Below are 25,519 nucleotides of genomic sequence, written 5' to 3' on the forward strand. Positions count from 1 at the left end.
CCTTAATTTTATTTCCTGGATATTTCCTAGTAAGCACAAACTCCTCCTCCGCCAACCCCCACCCCACCCCCGCACCATAGAAGTCAAGGAGATTCAATCTGGTTCAACCACCTTTATTATTTACTATCAGAGACCAAGTATCCAGAGTGGGTTTTGAACCTGAAGCAAACTCTTCGCCGAGGATTTCAAGCCAACTGAGCCATTTATTATCATTCCTCCTTTTCCCCCTCCTGCTCCTTCTTCTTCTGTTTGATTCTGAGAAAGCCTAATATGACTGACTGAGGAGAGAACGTGCAGGGCTACTTCAAATCCAAACCTTTGCTGGGAACAAAACAAAGGAAGACAAGAAACGCATCGAGGAAAGCCGACAGGACTGCGTTACATATCTGGACACTGGAACCAGATTTGTAGGAACCCATCTCTCTCACTGTTTGGTCTCTTTGGGTTTTATTTATTGTAACTTACTGTTTTCTTTAAGTGCGATGGAACTCACGCCCACTTCCTTACATCTCTCTTTCTTTGTGTGTCTACATACACTCAATGTTCATGCTCACATACCAGTTCAAAACAGCCTAAGTATGTGGAAACCATTGCCCTCGATTCCAGCTGAATTTACTTTCAGAGGAAAACGAGTTTGAATCATAGCCGTAAGTGCCATTTTCTCACGGCAACATCACGGAGTGTTTATTAAGAGCGAGTAAAAAGGAAAGGAAAAAAACACACCAAATATCTGTAGCTGTCACAGTGAGGGAGAGACGCTTTTATACTGAAGTTATGGATATTACAAAACAAAAACACAAACCCACAGCTCTGCATAACATCTCACAAATACCCAACGACCTGGTGTTAGCAAAGACAGAGAGAGTATACCTATTATCGGTGTACATGACTATCTACAAATACATACACAGGTTTTGTGCGCGCGCGTGCATACATGACATCTTTTGTACGCCCTTTGAATTTAGATACACACAGTTTACTATTGATAAATCAGTACCCCAAAAAAAGCATCCATCTATATAAGAACAAATTTATCAGACAATTAACCAAAACACTGGGGTCGGGTTGGAGAGATGTGATGTCACTCGTTCTTTCATGAACTGTCTGGGTGTCATTAGGTTAGCAAATATTTCCAACATGTTAGAGGCAATTTCCTGATTTGGAAGTCAAGGAGGGGCATTTGTTGTTAGTTACGAGCCCATTTCTCCAGAAGCTGAGCCGGCAGTTTCTCAAGCTCTCCCCCCCCCCCCTTCTTCCTTTCTTTCCTTCTTTCTTTCCTTCTTTCTTTCTTGAAGGTGAAAGCATTCCCAAGTATTTGGACTTCAGCCGGGAGTCATGTTCATTTGCAAACTCCTTTTAAGGGACTTTCTGCTTCGGATTTCCCCACCCCACCCCACCCGACCCCCACCCCGCCTTCCTAACCCCTTCCCCAAGATAAAGTGGCTGTGAGCAAGATTTCGCAGCGATGTCCGGGGAGGGCGTTGCGGAGAGTCGTGAACTTCATTATCCTGATGTGGGCTACAACGAAGGAACCACAGAAAACAAACACACGCACAAAGCAAAATAACCCAGGATTGTCAGGAAACCAAAAGGTGTGAGCGTTTGGAGACGAAGCGGGGAAAGGCCCTGTAGACAGAGACTAGGCAATATGGCTTCCTTTATTTTTTTACAACACTGCAAGTAGGAATCTAATAATAATAATAATAATAATAATAATAATAATAATAATAATAATAAGTGTCTAGGGTGCATGAAAAGAAAGGGAGGTGAAATGGAATAAAACAACTGAATTTATTTCGCACGCTGTATTTGTAACGATATATACAAACTGCAGTAAGGATTTGCAATAAGAGCACATTTAGGCTGGCAATCGGGGCTCTGGGCGAAGGCTCGTTACGGCTTCCGTTTTCCTTCCTAAAAGTCAACTTACCGTTTATGATTGGATGGGATAAAGGTGTCCACTTTCGGTCATAACATTTCACTAGCGTTTTGGCGCTCCCTTGTCAAGACTGTCTGTTCTCGACGCCCTAGGCCATTTCCTCGCGACCCTAGCAATTGCTAAAGGTATTATTAGGACTGATTGACACAGACAAATCTACCCCCCTTTTTTAAAAAATAAAAAATCTACGAGCTCCCACACTAGTAGGAGGGTTTGGGTTGGGGGTGCGCGAGAGGGAGAGTCTTTGAGCGCAAGGGAATGGCAAGGAGAAGCTGCGAAATGAGCGAAATGGTAGCGTTTTCTGGTTCGGTTTGGATTTGGATTTGGAAAGACCAACCAAAGGAGCCTCGTGAACTTTACAGAGTTTATTGCATTATACATGCGAAGAGGACATGCACAAAGAAGAAGGCGTAGGAAAAAGAAGAAGACATATTGCTTGTTATACCACTACGATTCCACGTATGCACCACAAGGGGAAGAGAGATAAAAAATGTCTACAGTTGAGGAAGAATGAAGGATTCCATTGCACGCACGAAGGACAAGTTTGACGCACACGGGAGAAAGGGGGGTGTTACATCTTAAAATGTGCTTTTTAAAATTCCTTTTCCTCTCACTCTCGCTCTCGCACTCTCACTCGCTTTGCCTCCCCCCCCCCCACCTCTCAAGGAAGAAAAAATGCTTATTTTTCTTTCTTTTAAATAATTATTAAAAGTATTGTCATCTACTCAAAATGGCATGGCCCGTGTAGCAGCCGCCCCCCCCCATAAATACCACGTGGTGAGTTTAAAAAAAAAACATGGAAAAAGTCACATTATCTGGATGTCCAACAGCTCCAATAAGTTAAGACCAAATGATCATATTGAATCAGTGTTTACCCTGCATTACGATGAGAAAAATAATAATAAATTACACGTACTAGGCTATATATATATATATATACATATACATACATATATATATATATATATATATATACATATATATATACTCGTCGTAGGAATATACATAAACACTTGCAGCACTAAAAAGAATGACAAAAGGTCACATTCTATCAGAAATTAAAAAAAATGGAAAATGAAGGGGGTGTACTTTTGTGTCCCCCCCTCTCTCTGTCTCTGTTCCCCCCAAAGTCTTTCCTACATATATATATTTATTATATATATATATATTTATATATACCAACTGGTGGTAACTGAGCCCAGGTCTCAATCCTTTCAGGCCCCCAGTTGAACCGGTTTATGAGAAGGTCAGATTGGCGGTCAGTTCTCGGATCCGGTTCTCTCTGCTCATCTTCTTGAGCTTCATTCTGCGGTTTTGAAACCATATCTTGACCTGCCTGTCAGTGAGGTTTACGCTCTTACTGATCTCTAGGCGGCGCTCTCGAGTGAGATACATATTGAACAAGAACTCTTTCTCTAATTCCAGTGTTTGATGTTTAGTATAGGGACACCTCTTCTTTCTGCCACTCTTTGCAGTTAACCAATTGCTGGTTGGAGTATCAGACTTGATTTCCTCTAGCAACATCAAAGGAGAAGGAAAGAAGGAAGGAAGGGAAAATAAGAAAGAAAAAGAAAAAAGAAACACCTCAGTCTGTTATAGAGTACCCTTGGCCATGAACCTACTACATCCATTGTGTCTGGCAGATATGGTGGCTTGTGGGTATTAAACATTGCTAACGGAGGTGTGTACATTGGGGCAGGGCGGGATTTTTTTAATATAATGATAATGATACAAAAAATGGTGTCCACATTCGAGTTAAACAATGCTAGCAGCAACACTATTTTCCACTCTGGGTTATTTCTGCAGCTTTCCCAAACATTATCTCTATGCATTCTCCCTGCTAATCCACATATTTCAAAATAGCCTGTGACATTGGGAGCAATATGAATACTGTCATCTTCCCAGTGGCTCGCATTTTAGTGGATGTGAACTGTGCAAACCAACCCCCGCCTTATAAAGCCACTTGTTTGGGAAATGCCTCAGTTAAAAACAGTACTATCCCCAATCATGTTGAAAGAGATTCATCTGCATCACTCATGAAATTAAGCAAACACCCAAGGCGGGGGGGGGGATGGCCTTTTTAGTCCTCAACTAACACCAATATGGAGGGGGGCGAATACCTAAAAATCAACTGAATTTATCGTTTTCACTTTTAATTCCCCATCTCCTATTAGATGCAAATGCCAGACCTGGGCTTAAGAAACATGGTCTGTATTGTTCTGCACTTACTACTACGAGTAACAAATGCACAGTAGAGATTGACAAGTTAATTTTTACTAAAGGCATGGTTTCTGAGGGGCCCCCGCCCCGCTCTTCCACCATATTCTCCCCTCTCCAGACGAAGCCCCTGCGGTCCTCCCCCATCTTGAAATAAACAATGCAGTTCCTTCCATTATTTCATAACAACCTTCAAAGCCTAGTGAAATTAGGAGACCCAAACTTGTCTTATATATAGTACCTTATCCCAAATTTAGACTTCCTCCGAAGAAAGGGCCTTGTCTTATTCTCCTCATACTTTATATGGGCTCTGCGGCACCTCCCTGTTTTATTTTATCTCGTCAAAAGAAAAACAACAACCCCACAACTTTTTTATTACCAAGCTTAGCAATCGACTGTGCTCTTCACAGAGAAGATCCACAGGAAATATTTGATCCCAATTTGACCAAGGAGGGTGGGGGGAGAGTAACAGTGGGTGTAATTTAAGAACCTCTAATCTGAAGGAGCTGCTGGAGCAGTTATAATGCAGCAGCCTTAGCAAGAGAGAAACGAAAACACCCTTTTCCTGGCTGAATCTCTGGGATTCAAAAGGCATGAAACGATGGGTGTCACCAACATCGTGGCCAGGTCCTAAGGCATCCATGCCCTTCTATTTCCTTTTTGTTTTTCCAGTTGCAAAAAACAAAAAACCCAGCACCTGCAGCAGCAGAAAGAGGTGACGGGGGACCCTGTCTGCTGAGCAGTTATGGCTGAGCTTAAAGCATTAAATGCTCCTGTGGTTTACGAGACTGGCGTGCCCAAGTTAGTCTGCCACCACGTTCGGGTATCTGCCCCCCCCCCAGCCGCCAACTTCTGCGATCATACCGACCTTTGCTTTCCTTCTCTTGGGTTTCTGGGCTGGAAACGGAGGCTTCAGCCAGGCAGCTCCTGTCGTCTTGCAGCGTGGACTTAGACTCGGGACTTTCCACTTGAGAGACTTTGGCAGAGTTGTCTGAATGGTGGCTGCTGGTGCTGCTGGTGGTGTTGGTGGCGGCGGCGGTGGCGGCGCTGCCGCTGTTGGGGTTTTCATTCATTTTCTTCTCCATCGGAAGTTGCGAAGCTATCTGCGGTTTGGAAGCGCCGCGAGGGTTTAACTGCAACATGACAGTTGAACTCGTTTCGGGGCTGTTATGGTACTCTTGGGTTTTCCCAGTGGCGTAGGTCTGGCTCAGTCTGAAATATCCTGGGACGGGGACCTCGGGGTTTTCAATGGAGCACGAGTCAGAGACCAGCCTCTGGTATGAAGGGACGTCGGACGAAGACACCAGCTTGGAGCGCTTATCAGAATACATGCAGCAATTGGTTTCTTCCTTAATATTTGTCGTGAAGGAGCAGGTGGGGACCTGCTGAGTAACAGGTTGCTCTATTCGGCAGGACCTGTTCGGATCAGTCCAGTTGTCTACTTGAGGTATATAAGGGTGTACATTCATACCCATATTTTGATGGTTGACTTCTCTCTTGGCCAGAGACGGTAGAAGTCCACAGGTTTGCATCCCATAAGTCCCAATGTCTGTGCTAGGTGGCATGTACATACTGGCGCTGTTGGAATAGAAACTATCGCTCCTGCAGGCACTGATCAAGGAATCGACTAGGAAAGTGTTGGCGGCAGGAGAGCTGTTGGGAAAGGACATTTTGGGGAGGAATTTGAAGAAGAGAGATTGTGTCCTTTGTAGGCTGACATCTCTACGAAAACATTCCCTGTGTAATTGTGGATGCCTCTGCACAACCACATGACAGCTAAGCCAATGAGATTTGAAAATGGCCTTGAGCCGCTACCTCCCCGCCGGTCACGTGCTCCGCGGGACACTCCGGGCTGCGGCGCAAAGGTGGTCAACAGCGACATCTAGAACGTTGAGGAGAAAGTGCGCGCGCTCCTCCAAGCCAGGGAGCTCCAGCGGCGGCGGCGGCAGCAGCAGCAGCAGCAGCAATATTAGTAGCAACCTTTTTCTCTTTTTTTTTGGTCCTTTTGCAAAGCCAGCCCTGGCGCACTGCGCTGATTTAAAACAAGGAAATGCGTTGAACTGATCTGACCCCCCCATACACCCCCCCCATCTCGCAACTCTTTCGTTGCTGCTGCTGGGTTGTTGTTTTGTTTTGTGTTTTTTGTGTGTTTTTTAACACCACAAAGGAGTTACTGTCCGAATTCAGGCTGATCCTGAGCCATGCGCCTTTGCTCCAATATCAATATATATATATATACATATATATGAGACAGGTACTTCAGGAAAATCTCTGGCTGGCTTAAACAGAGGCAAGGGGGGGGGGGGGAGATGGACGCAGAGGCGCGCGCAGACACACAGAGAGATGGAGGGAGTGGGAAGGGGAGACGCATGCAACCCTACAAGGCGAAATATGTGGGTCTTCTTCTCATTCTCCCCACCTGTGAATAGTAATGGTGATGATAATATTGATAAAAGTAGTTTCCCCCATCTCCAGTCCTCATGGTTGCCCAACATCTCCTTCAAGTTACATGAATTGGCGGCAACTGACGTCCTCAGAAGAGACGTCCCTAAGTCTCAGCCCTGGACAACACATCCTTCTCTTCTCCCATACTTCCTCCTTCCACTTCATAATCAAACACAAAAGCCACAACATATAATAAAGGTCCCAAAAAAGTTGTGTGTGTGTTGTTGTTTTTTGAGGGTGGACAGCTGACTATGTCTGAAGTGTAGGCGATCTCCGAACGTGTCATAATTTGGGGAAGATACAAAGGGGTGGTGGTAGCGGTGGAAATAATGTTACCTTTTATGGATTTTGTAAAAGCATTGGTTCCTGACAAGTGCAAGGTACAAAAGGTTGTGGAATTTATTAATACAGATTAAGAAGAATCAGAGCGATCAATAAAATTCTCATCTACATTCTTGAGCCACTTGGTAATTTTCTTGCTTCTGAAGCTTTTTCAAGAGTTATACCCTCTGTTGCCACACACGGGAAGATATTTTATTAACAAATCAATCGAGACTTTGTAAAGGATAAGATTAATAGTTAAGATTTAGCATAATGGTGTTCGCGTTATGAATTATTGAAAATTATACTATTGATTTTTCCTCTTCGCTGCTAACCAAGAAGGTCAATTTTTGTTTTAATACAAATCGTCAAATATTAAAAGCTAGAAAAAAAATTTTTGGTCATAAGTTTGGTTTTATAGCTCCAGCAGATTCCTAAAATAAAATAATTAATAAATAAATAAGATGAGGGTCCTTTCTCATAGTACACATGTGAAGAAATTCTCTTTGCCCACGAAAATGGCACCAGAGAAAAGGTAAAGTTTTCGTAGACGATGTTGCTGAACTTCACACAACCCCCCCCCCCCACATATGCACTCACAACGCGGTAGCCCGCATCCCACAACGGAATCTGCTGGCTTCTTACATTATTTCATTACCCAACTTCATATCTATTAAAAAGGGCGATAATAAACACCTGAGTCCACCCCTCCCCAGTTCTTGACCACAGGAATCGTGGGCAACTCTACCTATGGAGAAATTTGGACGCTTCTTTCAAAATAGATTTCCCCACTTCGATGTTCATCCTTTCTTTTCCTTGCATTTATACCCGCATCACTCCCTTTTCTTGAAACACAGGAAGACACATATCCTTGAAATTAAGGACTGTTCTCCCCCCCCCCCACCTTCGGGACTTTAAAAACATTCATATTTTCCCTCTCCTCCCCGCTTGTTTGGCAGTGTGTTTTTACTCCAAAGGTGTCTCTTTTATTCATAAAATGTCACACGCCGCACGCCACGCAGGAACCATCTACTTGAGGTTAAATGTTGCCTTAAGTCCATCTATTTATTCCAGGCCTTGAGCTCATCCCTATCAGCAAACCTTCTTTCTCTCCTTTGAAATAAGAACCTCGGGGAAACCAAAACAGACCCTTTGAAATGGCACCCACGGCCTCTCCAATGACTGCAAGAAGCTTAATTTTCCGTCCTGGTTTTTTCACCCTTACGTCTTTGGCACTTTGGGGGGGTTGCTTCACTTTCCCCCCTCTCCTTCTTCTTATTCCTCCCCTATCCATTTGCCGAAAACAACCCCCTCACCCCAGTTTGAAATCTCGCTGTGGCAATGAGACAGACCCTTTTTGAAAAAGCTTATCGCAGCTGTTCAAATACAACATCATTGTCAGGTTAAGAGCCGGTGGGTTTTACGGCTCCAGCCGCCTCTCTTCTCTCCCTCTGTCTCGCTCTCTCTCTCTATGGCTTCTGTGTTTGTCGGGGAGTCTCCAGCTTACCTTCGTCAAATAAGATACATTCCACCATCACCACCCCAGATAAACATTTTCTCTCTTTCTTCATGGACCCCTTTAAATTGCGAGTCCATAAGCCATGCCCTTGTCCTGGACAGGGGCTTAGAAATAAGGGACACAGCACCGCAAGGAAGCGGTGGTGGTCCCAGTGTGGGAGATAGGATTTTTGTTTCCCCCCCTCCTTTTCTCCAATTTGAGATCATTATCAGAGCCATTGCTAAGATTTTGTCTGAGCTAGGGAACAAACAAAAGTGGAGGTCACCATGCTCCCTCTTTGGGGGCCAGCTTTTTATGTGCTTTCCAGCAATTTCCCTTCCTCCCCCCCCCCTTTCCCTCTCCCCTCAAAACAAGACGCCAGACAACCCACCGAGTTTAAAGCAACCCAATACTATTTTCTGGTCTGCATTTTAAGACTTGACTGTGAAATCTAATCAGGTTTTTTAAATAATAATAATAATAATAATAATAATAACAACTATCCCCCTTCAAACGGCCTTCCGTAATTCTTATTTACACTTTAAGAAGTGCCCTAGAAATCTCCCAATGGCCACATCCTCTTTATTTTATTTTATTTTGGCTATATGTTGCCCAGTTGTAACATTAAAGCAAGCCAGACTTTCCCCCCTGTTTTCCATCTCAGGGGTGTGTGTTGTTTAATGAACTGACTCCGAGTCCTCCCTTTAGAGTTAGGACATTTCGCTAGATTTGAGGCGCAAGATACTAATGCCGCCATCTAATGACCTCCAATTATTTTGTTAGATAAACCATGTGTACGGTTAAGGCTCTCCAGTTCTGAAGCAATCCATTGATCATCACCAATTACTACTTTTAATAAAAAAGAGTAAGGGTGGGGACAGAATTTGAGCAGGCTTGGGCAAATATATTAAAGTGTGTGGGGTGGGGTGCGGAATGGAACTGAAAACCGAAAACCTTAAAATTTGTGTGACACATCTAAAGGTTGAATAAACATCTCATTGGGAAATGGGTTACTCAGACCTTGTGTGTTTAACGCCACTTCAGTTTTAAATCATATTAAGATGGAATTGTAGTAATTAACATTAATAAATAAATCAATATTGTGCCATAAATGAGATATACAATCTACATTAATGCAAAGGTTTTCCTCTTTTACTGTCCCATATTTTTTCTTCAAAGGGGGTGAAACCCCCCGAAAAAAGCTCCATTTATAACTCGATTACTATTTGCAGTAAAATATATGTTGACATCCCCCTTTTCTGTCTTAATAAATAATAGAAAATAAAACCCGAGAGGAAAAGTCGATACTTTAAACTTTAATTTTAATCCTTCAGATTTATTCGACATTTTGTGCCTGGCCGTTTGATGCCCTTTTTGGGCTTTGTTTTGGAATGTATGTAGGGACGTATTAGAAGATATTCCTCCTACCTTTTCCTCTTCTAACTGCAATTTGTTTTATTCTCTTCTCATTATTAAAGGGATGGGGGAGTGGAAGGAGCCTACCCAAAAGTGGGGGGCAGATATTTTGCAGCTGTGGACTCTGAACTGGACTGACAAATATTGTTCAAAAGACTGGCATTCAGACGGGCTCCCTGGAAGCCTATCTAAATGTTCCCTTCCTCCTTTCATCTAAGTATTATTTAATCTGGAGGCGTTTACACATTGTTTCAGTTTATTTCATCCCATACCACTGCAGAGCAGAGGCGCTGAAAGGTATTCCTTTTAATTAAGAAAGGAAATTAGTGCCATACAATATCGCGGCTTTTCGTCCCATCATAACACAGCAATTAAACGATTCTGCTTTCTGAGCCTCACGTTGTTATGCGGAGCAGAGACAACGTCCCAAATATTTGGATTAAAAAGACGAGGGAGATGTCTGGTGAGACCATCGCCCTTGGTAATGTACAGAACATAATTTAACTAATATTAACTATACTACATGAGATATGAGGGAGAAGTCAACAGCACGCACTCCCTTATTTTTGCTCTGCAGATATTATATGCATCTCTATAGCTATATAGGTATCTAGGTCTATAGATATCTATAGATGTACCAACTGATTCACGTCATAAACGAAACTCCCCTGAAGAGGATTCACGTTTTGTCCATTGTTTATCACAAGCCTTTTGTACACAAAAGCACGAGTTCAATTTCAGACGCTCGCAGACTTTACTAGAAGGGTCTGGCCAGGTTAATGTCTTTACAGCATACATCCTCTACTCTCTCAATTAATTAGAAGCTCCGGAGAGACTTAGTACTGTATACAATAGCATTGGCCGTAGTCTTGAGTTACAGTTATTTAAAACATGGAAGTATCAATACCGCATAAGCTTTAGCAGATTTGGCAACCTTGAATGGAGGGATAGATAGATAGATAGATAGATAGATAGATAGATAGATAGATAGACAGACTTTTGTATTTTTTAAATTGCCAACGTTTTCTGCGCCATCTTAACACTCTCAGGTCAAAAAGGCTTTGGGAAATTGCTGAAAATCATAACCAAAATGAACTCCCATCTCCACACCTCCCCAGGTCCATCACACGTGCGTGAAGGTTCCACAAAGAACAAAGGCGAGATTTTAAATATCCAACTAATTTAATGAGCAGAGTATATATAATACGCATATAGCCCCAACCACAATGTTACATTTTTTTTAATTTTTAAAACAAGGTCTTAATATAAATGGGAGGGGAGGGGAGGGGTGAGGGAGAATTCTAACCATGTAGTTTAGTCTTCATGCGGTGTCTGACAAGGCGTGCGTTAATTTAACAGTGGGGGGAAAGCCTCACACCAAACATTAACCTTTTCTACATTATTCTTTCCCAAAATAGATTCATCTTACACCATCCCGTTTATTATGGATCTCAAATGGCAAATATTAATTTCATTTGTGTTTCAACATAATGGTGTATTTTTTTAAAAAAACATTTCATTTTATTTCAGAACACTTCCGTTTATTTCAGGCGGAAAGGCTACTCTAGGTAACTGAAGTAACAATGAACTCATTTTTATATATATATATTTTTTAAATACCCACTGGAAAACAATGCGCCCAACATTCATTTGGTAGGGATGACTTTGAATGTGTCTAGTTTATTGGATTGCACAATGCCAAATTTCGAATCCATATTATGCAGAAGGAGAAAGGCGGAGGAAACCAACTCTGATCTTTGGTGTTTTTACCTAAAAGTGCGTTTTCGGAGACAACTAAGATCTCCCAAATCAGATGCCCTTTTTGTGGAAGGGGTTCCGTTTTTATTTTAAACATTTTAGGGGTCCTTGGAATACATAATTCTCTTTCCTTTTTTATTATTTCTGTGGAGAATGAAAATTAGTTTCGCAATATCGGGTCAAGGTGACGAAATGATATCCACCCTAAGCAAAATGCCCGAGTCTTCTCTGGTAAATAAAGCTATCTCTAGAGAAAAGGCACCCCCCCCCCAAAAAAAAATACTCAGCAGCCCATTTCCCCACTGATTAAAAGTACACATTCTTTTTAACATTGAACTATCTGCCTGCGTTGGTCTTCTCATGAAAAAATCTCGACCTAAATATAAACTGGCTTTGATCACATTGGTATTCTTGGGGCGCTATGATTGCGCTGAAAGAGAAACAATTAGAATTTCGTTCTGTTGAGGAAATCCAGGAGATAAACTACCCCGTCCTAAAAAATTACTAGTTTTAAAAAAATTCTTATGCATCATATTGTAAAAGATTATGACCCAAAATAATTTTTTTAAATGAAATACGTCTTGTTCGTGTCATGGTCATGAGTTACTTGTTTAATAAATCCTGTTTATGCTCTATTTTCTCATTTCGCAAGCCCTGAAAACTTATAGTTGCTTATATATTAGATATTTTATTAGTAGCAGGGTGATTGGGGACGGGGGTGGAAATACACTTGAACATCAGGACAATTAGACATTCTGGAATATTAGCGCGCCCTCTTGTGGAATTTAGCAGCCCGGCATGCAGGGAATTTTTTATTTGAAAAAAACACTGCATGCTTTCTTCTTGCATTTCTGAGACATTATTCGGTTGGGTTTTTTCTTCGAAAAAAAAGCTTTTATATTTCTATTCCTATATATTAAAGCTTTTTTCGAAGAAAAAACCCAACAGAGTTGTCTTAGGACAACTGTAGTTGGTGAATTTGAATTGATTCGCCTTTTTGGTACATTCCTGACTGAAGAGTAAATGATAAGGAAAGTCACCCCCTTTTTAATAAAATAGTTTAAGGCATCAGGAAAGCACACAATATTTTCCTATAACGTTAAGAGGATATTTTTTCCAGGCGCCTTGAGACTATAAATTGAATTATTTGGACATCCTATGAGCTCCAAATCACAAGTCAATTCTTTTTCGGATAATCTGCGTCACATTGAATTCCATGAACGAATTCTCATTTATTTTAGTGGCACTGAGTTGCAACTGTTGCTTTTGACTTTATTTATTTATCCATTGGGATTTTTTTAAAAAAAGTATTGACCTGATTTCTGTATGTATATCACTACCAAACAATAAAAGAAAATTTTGAGAAGAAATTGTGGCTTATGCCTTGCGGGGCGGGAGGGTGGCTAGGGACAGAATTCTAAGTATGGTTTCAGGAGGAATTAGAAGAGGTTTCACAGCAAATAAGCTGTTAGTCTGGAGAAACTGCAATGGCGTTAGTCTGGAGAATTCTGCAAATACCCCTGGTAAGAACTGATGAAATGAACTATTTCCTAGTGGAAGTCGAAGCGCTCCAAAGACCTACGTGGTGGATTCGCGGGTGTGGATAGCTATGCAGTAAGAAGTGTGTTTGTGTGTGTGTGTGTGTGTGCGTGTGCGTGTGTGGTGTGTGGGTGGGTGGGTGGGTGTGCGAGAGAGAGAAAAGCCAGAGAGCGGGGGCGGGGGGAGGAAGTAAGAAACGGGGGAAAGAGGCACACAGAGAGAGTGGGTGGTGGTTGAAAATAAGAGAGGAACCTTTAAGGCTCCTAATTATTCAGAAAGGTTAAAGGTGATGACCTTGACATTTTGGAAGTTCAAAGGCAGACACTTACTGTTTTCCTTGCTTAAGAGTTTCAAGTTTTAATTTTTGGCCATGTCTACCTGAAGCCTCGACGCTAAACGTTTGCTTGATATGTTTCGCTCTCATTTTATCCGTCCAGTTTGGCCTTTAATTGATGCAAAATGGACCCACCGCTTCTCCCTCCCCCGCCCTGCTCTCCTTCTTTTTTTAAGCCAAATTCTTTTCTCACTCGTCTCCTTTATTGCTCGTTGCGGAAATCTCTTTTTCTGCCACCAGAAGGTGTACAATATAACCCAATTAAGCTGTTTAGACCCTGAGCTTTTATGGTGTTGTCTAGACAGTTCAAGGTTTTGTAAACAGCCTAGCTAGGTCGCGCAATATAAAAGTAGAGGCGAGGACCTCCACCAAACCCTTCTCGGAAAAACAGTAATAATTATAAGAATAATAATGATAATGAAAAGTGGGCAGCTTGGTGGCTAATTAGATTATTTCTCCCGTTCCTTTGTGTGTGTGTGTGTGAATACAGGGTGGAAGATCAGGAGGCACCTTTTAAAAGATTTGCCCTCCTTATCCCAGTACCAGTCACCCATCCTTAATTAAGTTCAAGTTTTGAAGTGGGAAGTTTCGTTTCGACTGGAACTCTAAGTCGCTATGCTAGTTCGCTTCGCCTCCCCAAAGTTCATTAGAACTTTGTACTACAGTGGATCTGTTATCCACTGGATCTGTTATCCACTGTAAGTCGGATCAGGATGCGCTTTACAATAAAGCGCTTTTTAAAAATACAGGATATGTTCCAGACAGAGTTTTAAAAGCAACACCTTTTAACTCCCACTTATTCAAATGGCATAGATTTACATACATATTTTCCCCCAGGCTGACATTTTGAGTTTTCCCCTAAAAATAACAAAACCTGGGTAAGCCCGCTCCTGTTGCTCCTGTCCCCCCCCCCTTTTTTCCCTAAAAAATTATTCTCATTATAGCGGAAAAAGAGAGAACGCACAGGTTTTTTTCTTTGAAATGTAGGGGCAGGGGGGGAGCACATAACGGTGGGTCGGACCACACTCTCAGCTATTAGTCGATTTCACTTGACACCAGCAAGGACCCGACTATGGACTTTCGGAGATGGCACTGCTCGTAACGCACGCGGAAAGGGCAACTTCAACCTTACTAGGAACCATTTGTTCACATGAGCAAGACAGCATCCCGTGCTGCTTCTTTTTAAAAACACCCCCCCCCCAAAAAAAGGCAATGGAAACCAGATATATCTCTCTATACTGGTGTGCGTAAAGGTAGCTACCGAATGCACACGACCACCTTTTCGACAACCACAACGAAATAAATGGGGAAGTTGAGAGGAGTCACTCTCTCCTATCTCAGACCCAACAGAAAGCGGGCCCAACGCGGCTGCTTCATAACGCGCTTCTTTCTTAACTACCATCTACATTCGAGGTCTAGTAGCGGCCTCCGCCAGGAACTAGGGAGAAGAGTGGGTGGGGAGGGGGGAAAAGCAACACGGTGGGTAGTTTCACTAAAGAAAAAGAAAAAGAGAGAGGATGGAAGGGGAGTGGAAATCCAGACAAAACGACAACCTCCAAACCCAAAACTCCAACAACACACAACAAGGTTAGAATGGACTATTGGATTTACCCTCTCGGTTTCTGGTCCCCCTTTAGAGGTTTCCTCTCCGCCAAGCGCCCCAAGACCTCTCGTGGACACAAGGGCTGTTTGGAAGAACCAGATCTGTGGAGCATGGGTGAAATAAAAACAATAAAAATAACAATAAAGGGAACTTGTCCGCAGGGTGGATGTCGTGTAAACCTCTTGATTATTATTTTTTTTGATTATTATTATTACTATTTTTGCACTCAGGTGGCAGGTTGGACCAGGGAGGGAGGTCTTCTTCGCCTCCTTCCCCTCTCCGCTTAGTCCTCTCAAAACAAGGGGTTCCCCGTGAAATACTGCAGTCGATCTCTGTTCAGTTTCTTTTCTTTCATCCGTCGATTTTGGAACCATATTTTGACTTGTCGATCCGTGAGGTTCAGCATCCTAGACAGCTGGAGTCTTTTCTCTTTGTTTATGTACACGTTGAAGAAAAACTCCCGTTCCAGTTCTCTTATCTGGTATTTCGTGTAAGGACATCTTTTTTTCCGGGATCGCTGGGGAAGTGCTGGACATTCAGGAAAGGGAGAAAAAAGACAACCCAATCATGATGATAATAATAATAGTAATGAGGGAAGCGGGGTGGGAGACAGAAGGGGGAAATTAGGAACGAAGAAATTAAGAAGCTGGCATATGTTGTCCCACTCAGAACACTTTCAAGCAAAGCTACACTTCCTAAGGACTTACTGTAACTATTCCCTTACTCCCTGGGAAACCGACCACTGAAACATCCAGGGAGTTTTCTGCCTCACGCTAGTCAACTTTGTCAAAGTGGTTTTTGGAAGGTGTGGGTGGAAGAAGAAAAGATGGAAATAATAATAATAATAATAATAATAATCGACGTAATTTCAAGCTTATACTACCCAACTCCATTTACAGGACTGAGAGAAGGGCATGAGTGGAATTGTTTGAAACTGACTTTGCAAACTACACCTCTACCCGTTCAATTGGGACCCTGGTTTTTTCCCCTCCCCTTCCACAGTAGAATGGTTTGTGGAAAAGAATCCTGCCTCTCTCAAATGTCAGTCCCAAGTCCAGCCCAGACAGGATCCCCACTGAATTTTATATATATATATATATATACACACACACACACATATACATATACATATATACACTATATATATGTGTGATATATATCACATACCAGTATATGTCTGAACACCTCTCCCCAAAACTTTGGGAGCTCTCAGCCTTCCAATCAACAGTTTCGTCACAATTAACATCCTCCTCCAAGAACATCTATAAGTTACCCTCAATGGGTTTCCTATCGTAAACACGCTTTACAACGGTGAGGGAAACCTTATAGGATATATAAAAGCCCTTCGGATGCTTATAAAATCTCACATAAAAAAGACCTCGGGCTTGACAAAGTGGTGGCCTCGTGCTCCCTCCCTCCCTCCCTCCCTCCCTCTCTCTCTCCCACCCACCTACTCACCCATCCTCCCTCCACCCACCCCACCCTTCTCAATTTTTGGCTTTCCTCTCGCTCCCCGCCTCCCCAACTTAACAAATAAATAAATAAGCAACAGCTCGGGAAAGCGGGGCTGGTCGTGTGGCTCTTCGGACTGGGCACCTCTTCTTACCTGAAGTGCTGCTGCTGTTGCTGCTGCTGCTGCTGCTGCTCTTGTCCGGTCGGGCCTCCCCCGACGGCGACTCGGCGCTGCCCTCGCTTGTCACTTTCTTTTCCTGGCCGGGCAGCGGGGAAGCTTTGCCACAAGTGTTGCTGGCGAGCTTGAGGTCGCCCTTGTCGCCCTCTGGCTCCGGGTAGGGGGTGCCTCCTCCGCCCCCGCCGCCTCCGCCATGCGCCGCCTCGTAAAACTGGTCGAAGCCCTGCGGGAGGATCCCGTTCCTGCCCACTGCGCTGTAGAAGTTGGCGGCGGCGGCGGCGGCCGCAGCAGCTGCGGAAGCGGCGGCGGCGGCCGCCCCGTGGTGGTGGTGGTGGGCTCCGCACACGGGATCTGCCTTGAAGAGCACGTCAGTCCTGCGGGTGGCCGGCTGCAGAAAGTCCCTGCCGTGCATCACCTCCTCGTAGTAGCTGCTGGGCGCGTAGCTGCCGCCTCGGTAGGGCCACTTGCCGCCGCCGCCTGCGCCGCCGCCACCTCCGCCGCCGCCGCCTCCCGCGTAGTCCCTGAACGCCGCCGCCGCCGCTTCGCGCACCGGTTGCACATGGGGAGGCAGGTTGGAGGCGTAAGGGAAAGTCATTTGACAGGAGGGCGACTGGGACAGGAACGGGGGCTTGCCGGAGAAATCCGAGGAGGAGACGTAATAGGCGGCGGCGGCGGCGCACCCGGGGAGGTACATACTGGATGCCCCGTGGCTGCCGCAGTCGTCAAAGTCACTCATGTCTTCTCCTCCTCCAGCTGCTGCTGCCTCTGGGCGAGGGCGAGCAGGCAGCGGCAGCAGCAGCAGCAGCCGAGCCAGCGCGTGGGAGCCGGAGGAGCCCCATCTATCTGCGCGCGAGGCTTTGGGCAGGAGCAGCCACCACCAAGGGGGGAAAAATCCCACCGTGTGCTGACGTGCAATTCATCTTGATTGATTCGAGTGGTAATTATGTCACGTGACGGCAGGCGATGGTAGAAATGTCCTTATATCTAGGAACGGCTCCCCTTTTCGCCCGCCTGCCTTCGCCAGAGGTTCCTTCCCTCCAAGAATGCCCTTCTTCCGAGAGCTTCCCAGTTCTCTCGCTCTCTCACACACACGCGTGCGCTCTCTCTCGCTCTCTCACGCGCAAAACAGGCACAGGTTTGGACAAATAGGACCTTTTCCAGCTCTTTCTCTCTCTCCCCCCCACCTCCCCAAACTCCACACACACACACACACACACACACACACACACATATACTCCCCTTCCCCTCCTCCTCCTCCTTCTCCTCCTCCTCCCCCCGTTTCACCCCCCCTTTCCCCAACCAGGAGTCTCGATAAGCTATAGGTAGGGCAGCAAATCACCTGGGAATGCCATCCTTTGCCCAGATTCCTGCGCGCATACATCTCACATGCACAGCCCAGACCTATATATCCTAGCAAAATCCTCCACAGAACTGGAATAGAGTCAGGCACACAAAGCCTACGACACCATGTCCTGGTTTGAGACACAAACAGGAATAGTTTGCATTTCTATAAAAAGAACAAGAACAAACAGTCGCCGGAAATGCAGTCAGGAAAGGCTTAAGGGCCAAGAAGGTACTTAGGGAGAATATCTCTCGCTTTCCAGACTTTGCAAAGCAACCGCCAATATTTACCCTGATTGGAGCATCCTTTCTCCTTATTAGAAAAAAGCATGTAGGAGCTTGTTGCTTCTCTCTCTCTCTCTCTCTCTCTCTCTCTCTCTCTCACACACACACACACACACACACACACACACAAATGCTTGATAGCTAGCTAGCCAGCCAGAGTATCATGTAGCAAAACCAGGACGTTTCCCCTGTTTCATTTAATATAACGCAGTTTTTCCAACTCGAAATTCTGTTGCTTGCTTCCCTTCCCTACTTCACGATATCATTTTGTACCGGACAGAAAGAGAGAGAGAGCGAAAGATATAGGGAGGGAGGTAATATGGAATGGGGACTAGGTCTATCTGTCTAATCGATGCAGAGTCTTATATATAGGCATCAACTTCCACCACTACCCGCGTTTCATCGAAGTGTGAGCCTCGTTTCCGAGCGCCTGTTGGACTGACAGAAGCCTCGGCTGCATCAGACATCTTAGGGTGGGGCAACTGCCCCAGCACAGTCGCTTCCTTCTGAAAAGCAACAATCAGATCCACGCAGAAACAGACCGCAGCTTCAATGTCACTTGAAGGGGGAAGGGACGGGGGAAAGACACAGTATTTGAGAAGTAAATTCCGAAACACAGAACCGCACACAGCACCTTCACCTCGCGGTTGTGCGGTTGGAATGGCTCCCTCGCCCTCCCCCCTTTCCTTCTTCTTCTACACATTCGAGGCGCATGAAATGAGCGAGGACACATTAAATCAGATACACACCGAGAATCCCCACGGAAGAAGAGGCACATTTCTTCTGACAACAGGTAATAACAGAAGACAGGTTCTTTCCTCCCGGTTCTTTCCTTTGGCTGTAGTACAATGTCAAGTTTAACCCCACAACTTTGTTTCTCCTCCTAGTCGAAACAGTACCAGAACACGGTCGCTTTACTAAAGACTGGAAATCCATGTCTCCCACTCCCCAACTACTGAGGGCTATTAATAAAAATAAAATAAGATAAAGACGACATCTAAGATACAAGATACTGATAGTAAAATGAGACATCTAAGATCCAAGATACCGATAGTAAAATGAGATGGAAATTATTTTCTCTTATGAACCGTAGCCAGGAGCACGAAAAAGAAACCAAAAAACCTCGAAAGAAATTGGATTTCAAGGCCATCTAATATGACTTTCTGAAGGGGGGGGGATGATTTTTTATTTTTATTTTTAAAAAAAACACGCATTCCGGTCTCAACCTTGTAACGTCCTATACATTCAATCCTTTAGAAGCAGGAAGGCGAATTAAAACAAAGAGGCTAATCGTAGTCAGACGGGTTTAAAAGCCTTAGTTCAGTGTGGGCTTTCGAGCCAGCTTAATAGGTGTAGGATTGGAGCAGTGTGTGTGTGAAGATATGTGTGTAACACACACACAAATACACCTCCCAAATAGGAAGAGAATACGAGATATTATTATTAAATACTTTGTTATATTGTTTTACATTAATGAGAGGCTTATATGGATATATAACGACACATATTCGTTTGATGTCCTCGATAAACCCCAAAATGACCAAATATGTTGTACAAGGGTGCCTCCTGATTGACATCCGCAGTGACTCACAAGTCCTAAGCCCTCTTTTGCACTTAGCTGTAGGAAGGAAGCTGAGAAGGTAGGAGAAATACCTTCATCTCTAAAGCCTAACCAAGCCAAGTCCCAGCTTCCCCATATATGAACCTCTTTCCTAATTAAAAAAAAGAAAACAAAAGGGGTGGGGAAGTAGAAGGAAGGGGAAGATCATATGCCCAAATGGTATCCAGATCTCCTTCGAGTGTCCACCATTTAACCTTGGTTGCCTTGCTTGTATGACGCCCATCCACGAATCACCACCACAAGCTCACACCAAACCTGCGCAACAGATCCGGGCATAAACCAGCCGCACCACCCAATGTCCATTTAGCCAGACACAGTTCCACCTCCTTTCTTTCGAATGCTCATGCTTGCTTTTAGGTTTTGCTGCAATGAATGGACTCCCCTCCCCTCCCAAATGTTGACTGCGCAGCTAAAATGGCCCCTGCGTCTCCTATCGCAATGGAGCGAGGCAAAGGCTTTCTCGCTTGCGCGGTTGTCTCCAATATATCCTCCAGACCAAGCGCCTCAGGATCATGCGGAAAAAGCAGACGATTCCAAAAGCAGACGATTTCCCCCTTATTCGCCCCCACCCATCGACGCACCCTCCAGTAACCACACCACAGGAAATCAACATAAAGCTAATAACCAGCATCCTGTCGACCCCCACCCCCACCTCACCTCTCCTTTTCAAAAACCCTTGAATCAGCTACATATCTGGATAGGAGGCAACTAGTTTCCACCATTCCAAGTTCAAGGACACGGTGGTCGTTTGTTAATAAGGAAAAGGAAACGAGCGCGGGGGGGGGGGGGAGAGAGAGAAAGACGCCCTCCACGATTCTTGCAAAAGACCACTTACAGTCTGGAAATGCCTATTAAACAAACCACAGCAAAAGAGAAGAATCCGGTGTCCTTGAGCCGCTCAAGGATTCCTACCCTGATTAAGACGCGAAGAGAAATCTGGGACTTTTCCACAGACGCGTCTTCAAAATGGGTCGCCTTGTTCTATCCGGCGCGGTAGCATTTCAAACCCGGGAACTAGCAAACCAACACCCCCACCCCGCCGCGCCCGCCTCGCAACGCGCAACATAGCACAGAAGGGTGGCTTTACCGTTCGGCGTCTTGCAAGGTCTGTCGTCGTTGCCTCCTGGAACTAGCCGGTTTTCCACTGCGAATGACATTTCCAAAGAAGCCTCCGTGAAAAATTAGGACGGCTGGCATAACGGTGTCGGAGCGAGAGGGGGGGGGCGGAAGAGAGAGAAGCAAAATATGCCTGGTCCGCCCGAAGAGAAGGTGCTGTATATTTGTGCCACCCAAGATAAGACACTAACTTGACCTTAACTTTGTTATGGCGCCCCTAGTATCTGGAGAACGTGAACAGACACTGTCTGGCAGCTCTCGTAAAAACTGACTGGAGAAGCGATTCTGAGTCATTTCATTTATGGCCACTACAGTTCTGCAAGAAAGCTTTTCCTCCCTGCCAAACTTTAATTATTTATGCTCTTTTAGGAAACACAAAAGCGCCCAGAGCCATTTAAAACAATCAGAGGGACGTTCCTTTTGCCTTATCAAACTCCCAGGCATTGCAAAAAGCACCCCCGGCTTAGCCTATCAGAGCGAAGGACTCGTCCCCGCGACGCCAACAAGATGCGGATTTGGGGATTGACTCCAGGAGGAAGATGTATGTGGACATGTGTGTCGCTAATGAAGCCATACAATCATGTTGGGTGTGTGTGTGTGTGTGTGTGAAGGAGAGGGAGGGAGAGAGAGAGAACCTTATTTTCTACACACCCCACCCTCCAAATCGCATCACACTACATACACACCACACCACCACAAGCACACACACACACACACACGTACATACACACCCCAACGCTGAACGCGGGTCATTTACAGCAGCACCATTTCTTTCTGTGTACGATAAACAGAAAGAGAACAGCAGTCCTCTATCCTTCCGGTCAAGGATGGGAGCTTTAACTGAGATGCCCCTCACAAAGCATTTAAATAAATAAATAAATAAATAAATGCAAGATTAAGCTCTGGGCCAAGTAATGCTGCAATCCTACGCACATTTACCTCCGAGGAAGCCGTCCTGATGCCAACCGGAGCTCACACGCCTCCATGAGCATCGCGTTGACCCCTGCTGTAAGAGGACTTGCTTCCCAGAAAACGCGCTTAGGATCGGAACCGGGTGCAAACCCCATTCGGAATCCATCATGGGCAATTTACCTATGGATTCCGACAGCGTGTAAATTGCAGTTGATCGGCATGTGAGGATGCGCAGATACAAAGCTAACTCATATGTGGTTATCGCCATTTCCAGGTTTCTATCCACAGCAGCTATAACTGTTCCGAATTTAATGTCTAGGACCCTGTCTGTATATATATATTCCTCCAAGATAGCCCCAACCTACCCAGTTCCTATGATCTTTTCCCTAGCTACTGTCACATATACAGGCATCTATGATGTCGACCTACCTAGAGCCGCCATGACACCGAGCGAATAGTATCTGTCGCAATGCGCTTCTCCAATGATATGCATTTTTGGAGCAGTTTACCGACCATTGTGTGTCTTGAGTGCTTGTACGCCTCGGAACCAACAGTTGTTGTTTTTTTGAACACGTAAATAACAGGAATATTTATTTCGGTGGCTTAATTAAAAAAATACATGGACACACTACATATAATGTGCATATACTGATACTGCTTCTTTCTTTCACTCATTTTATTTCACTTCACACAGACTAATGGCAAGTCCATAATCATCCACAACTGGAAACCAAAGAACGCATCGCCATTTCTATATTTTCCGCCGCTAATGGTGCAATCTTGCACAACCGTTGAGCCTGGTGTTTGCAAGGAGTTAGTGAAAGAGAGAGTAAAATAATAATTATAATAAAAAAGAGGACCATTAAAGGACGCCCTTCGCTTTTGGGTCAGATGTGCTATTTGCGAGGTAAATCGCCTGTGGATGCTAGCGAAAAGACTCTCAACATGGAAGGAAGTTGGTTGTATTCGTAGGATTGATTTTCGTTAATTCAGTCTGTATTTTATAAATATTTATTTAGCGACTTAGAAAACTAAACAAGACCTTGATTACCTAATCAGCTCTGTTGTGGCCTCCGTTGTCTAACGGGAAAAAATTGGGAATAGAGATGGAAAGGAGTCGACCATATAATTGAAAAAGAATCATTAGCTCCCAGTCATTCCATAACCATCATTGTTATTCTGAGGCATCATTAAATATTTATCCTATTTTAATTATATCTATATATCTATATTTTAAAAAGTTATCTGTTAGCTTTTTCTCTATAGCAGTATTCAGATATTTAAAAATATCGATTCCTTCTTAACCATGCTTTTCGCCTCAGACTTCTCAAAAAAAAGGGGAATTGTAGATAATCATTTTTAAGACAATAATGCACTGTAAATACCGCATTTCCCCCCTTGCAAAATGGAAATTGTTTAACACATCTGATAAACTGCTACGGCCATCTACAGTTAAATAACATCTCCGCTCAAAACCATGCCTGGCTGGGAAACATCTGAAGGAGGTAAACATCTAGTTAAGACTAAAAATGTAGATAATAAACATGAACGTCGTTTTAATTCCTCATTTGCGGGGTGTGTGTGTGTGAATGAATTAATGCCCCGCTTTTAGCTCTGGAGAGATCTGGAAGCGTGAAGGATCAAAACAAATCTCTGATCAAGGATTTAATTTGAAGATCAGGGAAAACAAATTTCATTTTATCCTTTGTGGGGAAATATATTTCTTTCCGCATTCGAGGCGTCTGAATTGTGAAATACTCTCTCGCTCTGCTCTCGCTCTTAGAAAACTATTATTAAACACAGTTATCAGATGAATATGAAATTATACCACAACCTCCACTCAAATAAGCTTCATTAGTGTGTGCCTATAGAATCACGGTGTAAAGGAAAAACAGCCCCCAAGGTAGATCCCTGGCCAGTTGTGCTTAAAAACTTGCTGGCTTGGCGAAGAGTTTTTTGTTTTGTTTTGTGATGTGTGGTGTGAGTGTTTGTGAAAGCAGGGGCTGGGAACAGGCGGCCGAGATGGAGCAGAGTATATTCCGATTGAGTCGCATCCTTGATTCCTTTGTGTCTTCCCTCCCTTTATTTTGCGCGCAGCCTTTGGACAAGGCCAAAGTCAAGCTAAAGAGGAAGGAAGGCTGCAAGCAGCCGAGACAGAGCGCTGAGCCAAGGGCAGCCGGCGAGAGGGGCGAGGAGGGGGGGGGGACAAAACAGAAACAAACCGCAAATGGCAGACAGAGTGTCGGAGGGGGGGCAGTAGGGAAAGGAAGCGAAGATGTTTGGATATGCCTTTGGAGGCGCGGGCCTAAGTCGTGTTCAGACTTAAGCCAAAAAGAAAGAAAGAAAGAAAGAAAGAAAGAAAGAAAGAAAGAAAGAAAGAATATCAGGAGGAGACTGGGTGCCAAAGGTGTCCCTCAGGCATGGCGGGAGGCAAATGGAGAACAAAGAGACCTGTGGCACCGTCAATACGACAATCCTGACAATTTGGCAAGACAGAAGTTTCTGTGAAGTGCACCATAACGATGGTGGTGAAATTTCCAGGGACTCAGGATCCCATTTGGTGTTGTATCTGGCGAACGGTTAAGAGAGTGGACTGCCTTAAGAAAAGGTGGTCATAGAATAATAGAATTGCAGAGCGGGACCCCCACGGTCATCTAGCCCAACCCACGGCAACGCAGGAATCTCAACTAAAGCATACAGAGCAGATGGTCGTTTTTAAAGGTGTCACTCTGTTTCCCCTCCTCCCCGCTACAGACTAGCAGGGCGGCCCCTCTGGAAGCGACTGCAACGGGAGGCGCGTGGACGTTGGTTATTAGCACACACGCGCGTGCACAAGTATGCCCTCCGTTTGCTTGTGGCGGAGGCGCCTTCCGTTCCAGTGCAGCAATCGTGGTGTGAGACCAAGCGACAATGCCTGCGTCTGGAAACCGAAGCAATAAGGCAAGAATAGTCGTGAAGCCACTCCTCGCTGTCAAGGGACAAAGAACCCTGAACGGGATCCACTAGGAAAGGCGGCTTCCTCCGCCCTCCCCACTGCGGCGCAGGCCCCACCGCCACGCGCAAAATAAGACCCCGGTAACATCTTCACTGCTCCGCACCAAAATCTGCATGAGAAATACTAAAGATCTAGGGAGCCCAACAGCCTAACACCCCTCGAGCATTTTCAATTCAGGGCAAGCAGACACAGCCGCGGTTTTGTCACCTCCATCTTCCTTCCATTCCTGGAAGAAACGCGAAGATCTTTCCATCTTCTGCTCCCAAACACCTCCCATCTCTCTCTCTCTGCTCCCCCCACCACCACACTTTTATCTAACAATCAGGGCTCCAGAAGTGGGGGGAGGGGTTGTTCGAGCAATCCAGAGACCACGGAGGGGACTCAGGCAACGAGGCCAATGCCTTGCGAAGTAAGGGAGGAAGATGACAGCCAAGCCTTGACTGCGAGGTCACGTGCCTTTGTCGCAATAAATACATATGTGCGCATATGTGTGCGTGTCTGTGTGTAGCTATTTCAAAAAAATATACATTTTATTGTGAACCACTTTAA

The 25,519-nt window shown here is 44.7% G+C and overlaps 3 protein-coding genes across 6 annotated transcripts in view; all 3 read right to left on the reverse strand.

The window, feature by feature from the left end:
* HOXD3 (homeobox D3) overlaps window positions 1-21,135 on the reverse strand; it is a 92,094-nt gene extending 70,959 nt beyond the window's left edge. The window contains exon 1 of the mRNA XM_080971848.1: window positions 21,035-21,135. The gene's annotated coding sequence lies outside the window, so the exon portion shown is untranslated. The remainder of the gene's footprint in view (window positions 1-21,034) is intronic.
* HOXD10 (homeobox D10) lies at window positions 1,451-25,304 on the reverse strand (the record flags this gene model as incomplete). 4 transcript variants are annotated; one of them, XM_080972146.1, is made up of 3 exons in its annotated part: window positions 1,451-3,453; window positions 5,025-5,809; window positions 25,178-25,304. In XM_080972146.1, the coding sequence occupies 3 exons, from the start codon at window positions 25,192-25,194 to the stop codon at window positions 3,176-3,178; spliced, it is 1,080 nt and encodes a 359-aa protein (XP_080828272.1). In that variant the 3' UTR covers window positions 1,451-3,175. The 4 variants fall into 4 exon arrangements, with proteins under 4 accessions (XP_080828272.1, XP_080828273.1, XP_080828271.1 ...); XM_080972147.1 differs by lacking the exon at window positions 25,178-25,304 and adding an exon at window positions 20,783-20,786; XM_080972144.1 differs by lacking the exon at window positions 25,178-25,304 and adding an exon at window positions 15,079-15,182 and having other exon boundaries at window positions 1,727-3,453.
* Window positions 11,335-17,846, reverse strand: HOXD11 (homeobox D11). The gene is made up of 2 exons (XM_080972699.1): window positions 16,677-17,846; window positions 11,335-15,598 (listed from the first exon to the last, which is right to left on the reverse strand). The coding sequence occupies exons 1-2, from the start codon at window positions 17,434-17,436 to the stop codon at window positions 15,363-15,365; spliced, it is 996 nt and encodes a 331-aa protein (XP_080828825.1). The 5' UTR covers window positions 17,437-17,846; the 3' UTR covers window positions 11,335-15,362.
* Window positions 25,305-25,519: the final 215 nt, after the last annotated feature.

Source organism: Podarcis pityusensis (assembly GCF_964106645.2).
Source record: "Podarcis pityusensis genome assembly, chromosome: 1".
Taxonomy (NCBI): domain Eukaryota; kingdom Metazoa; phylum Chordata; class Lepidosauria; order Squamata; family Lacertidae; genus Podarcis; species Podarcis pityusensis.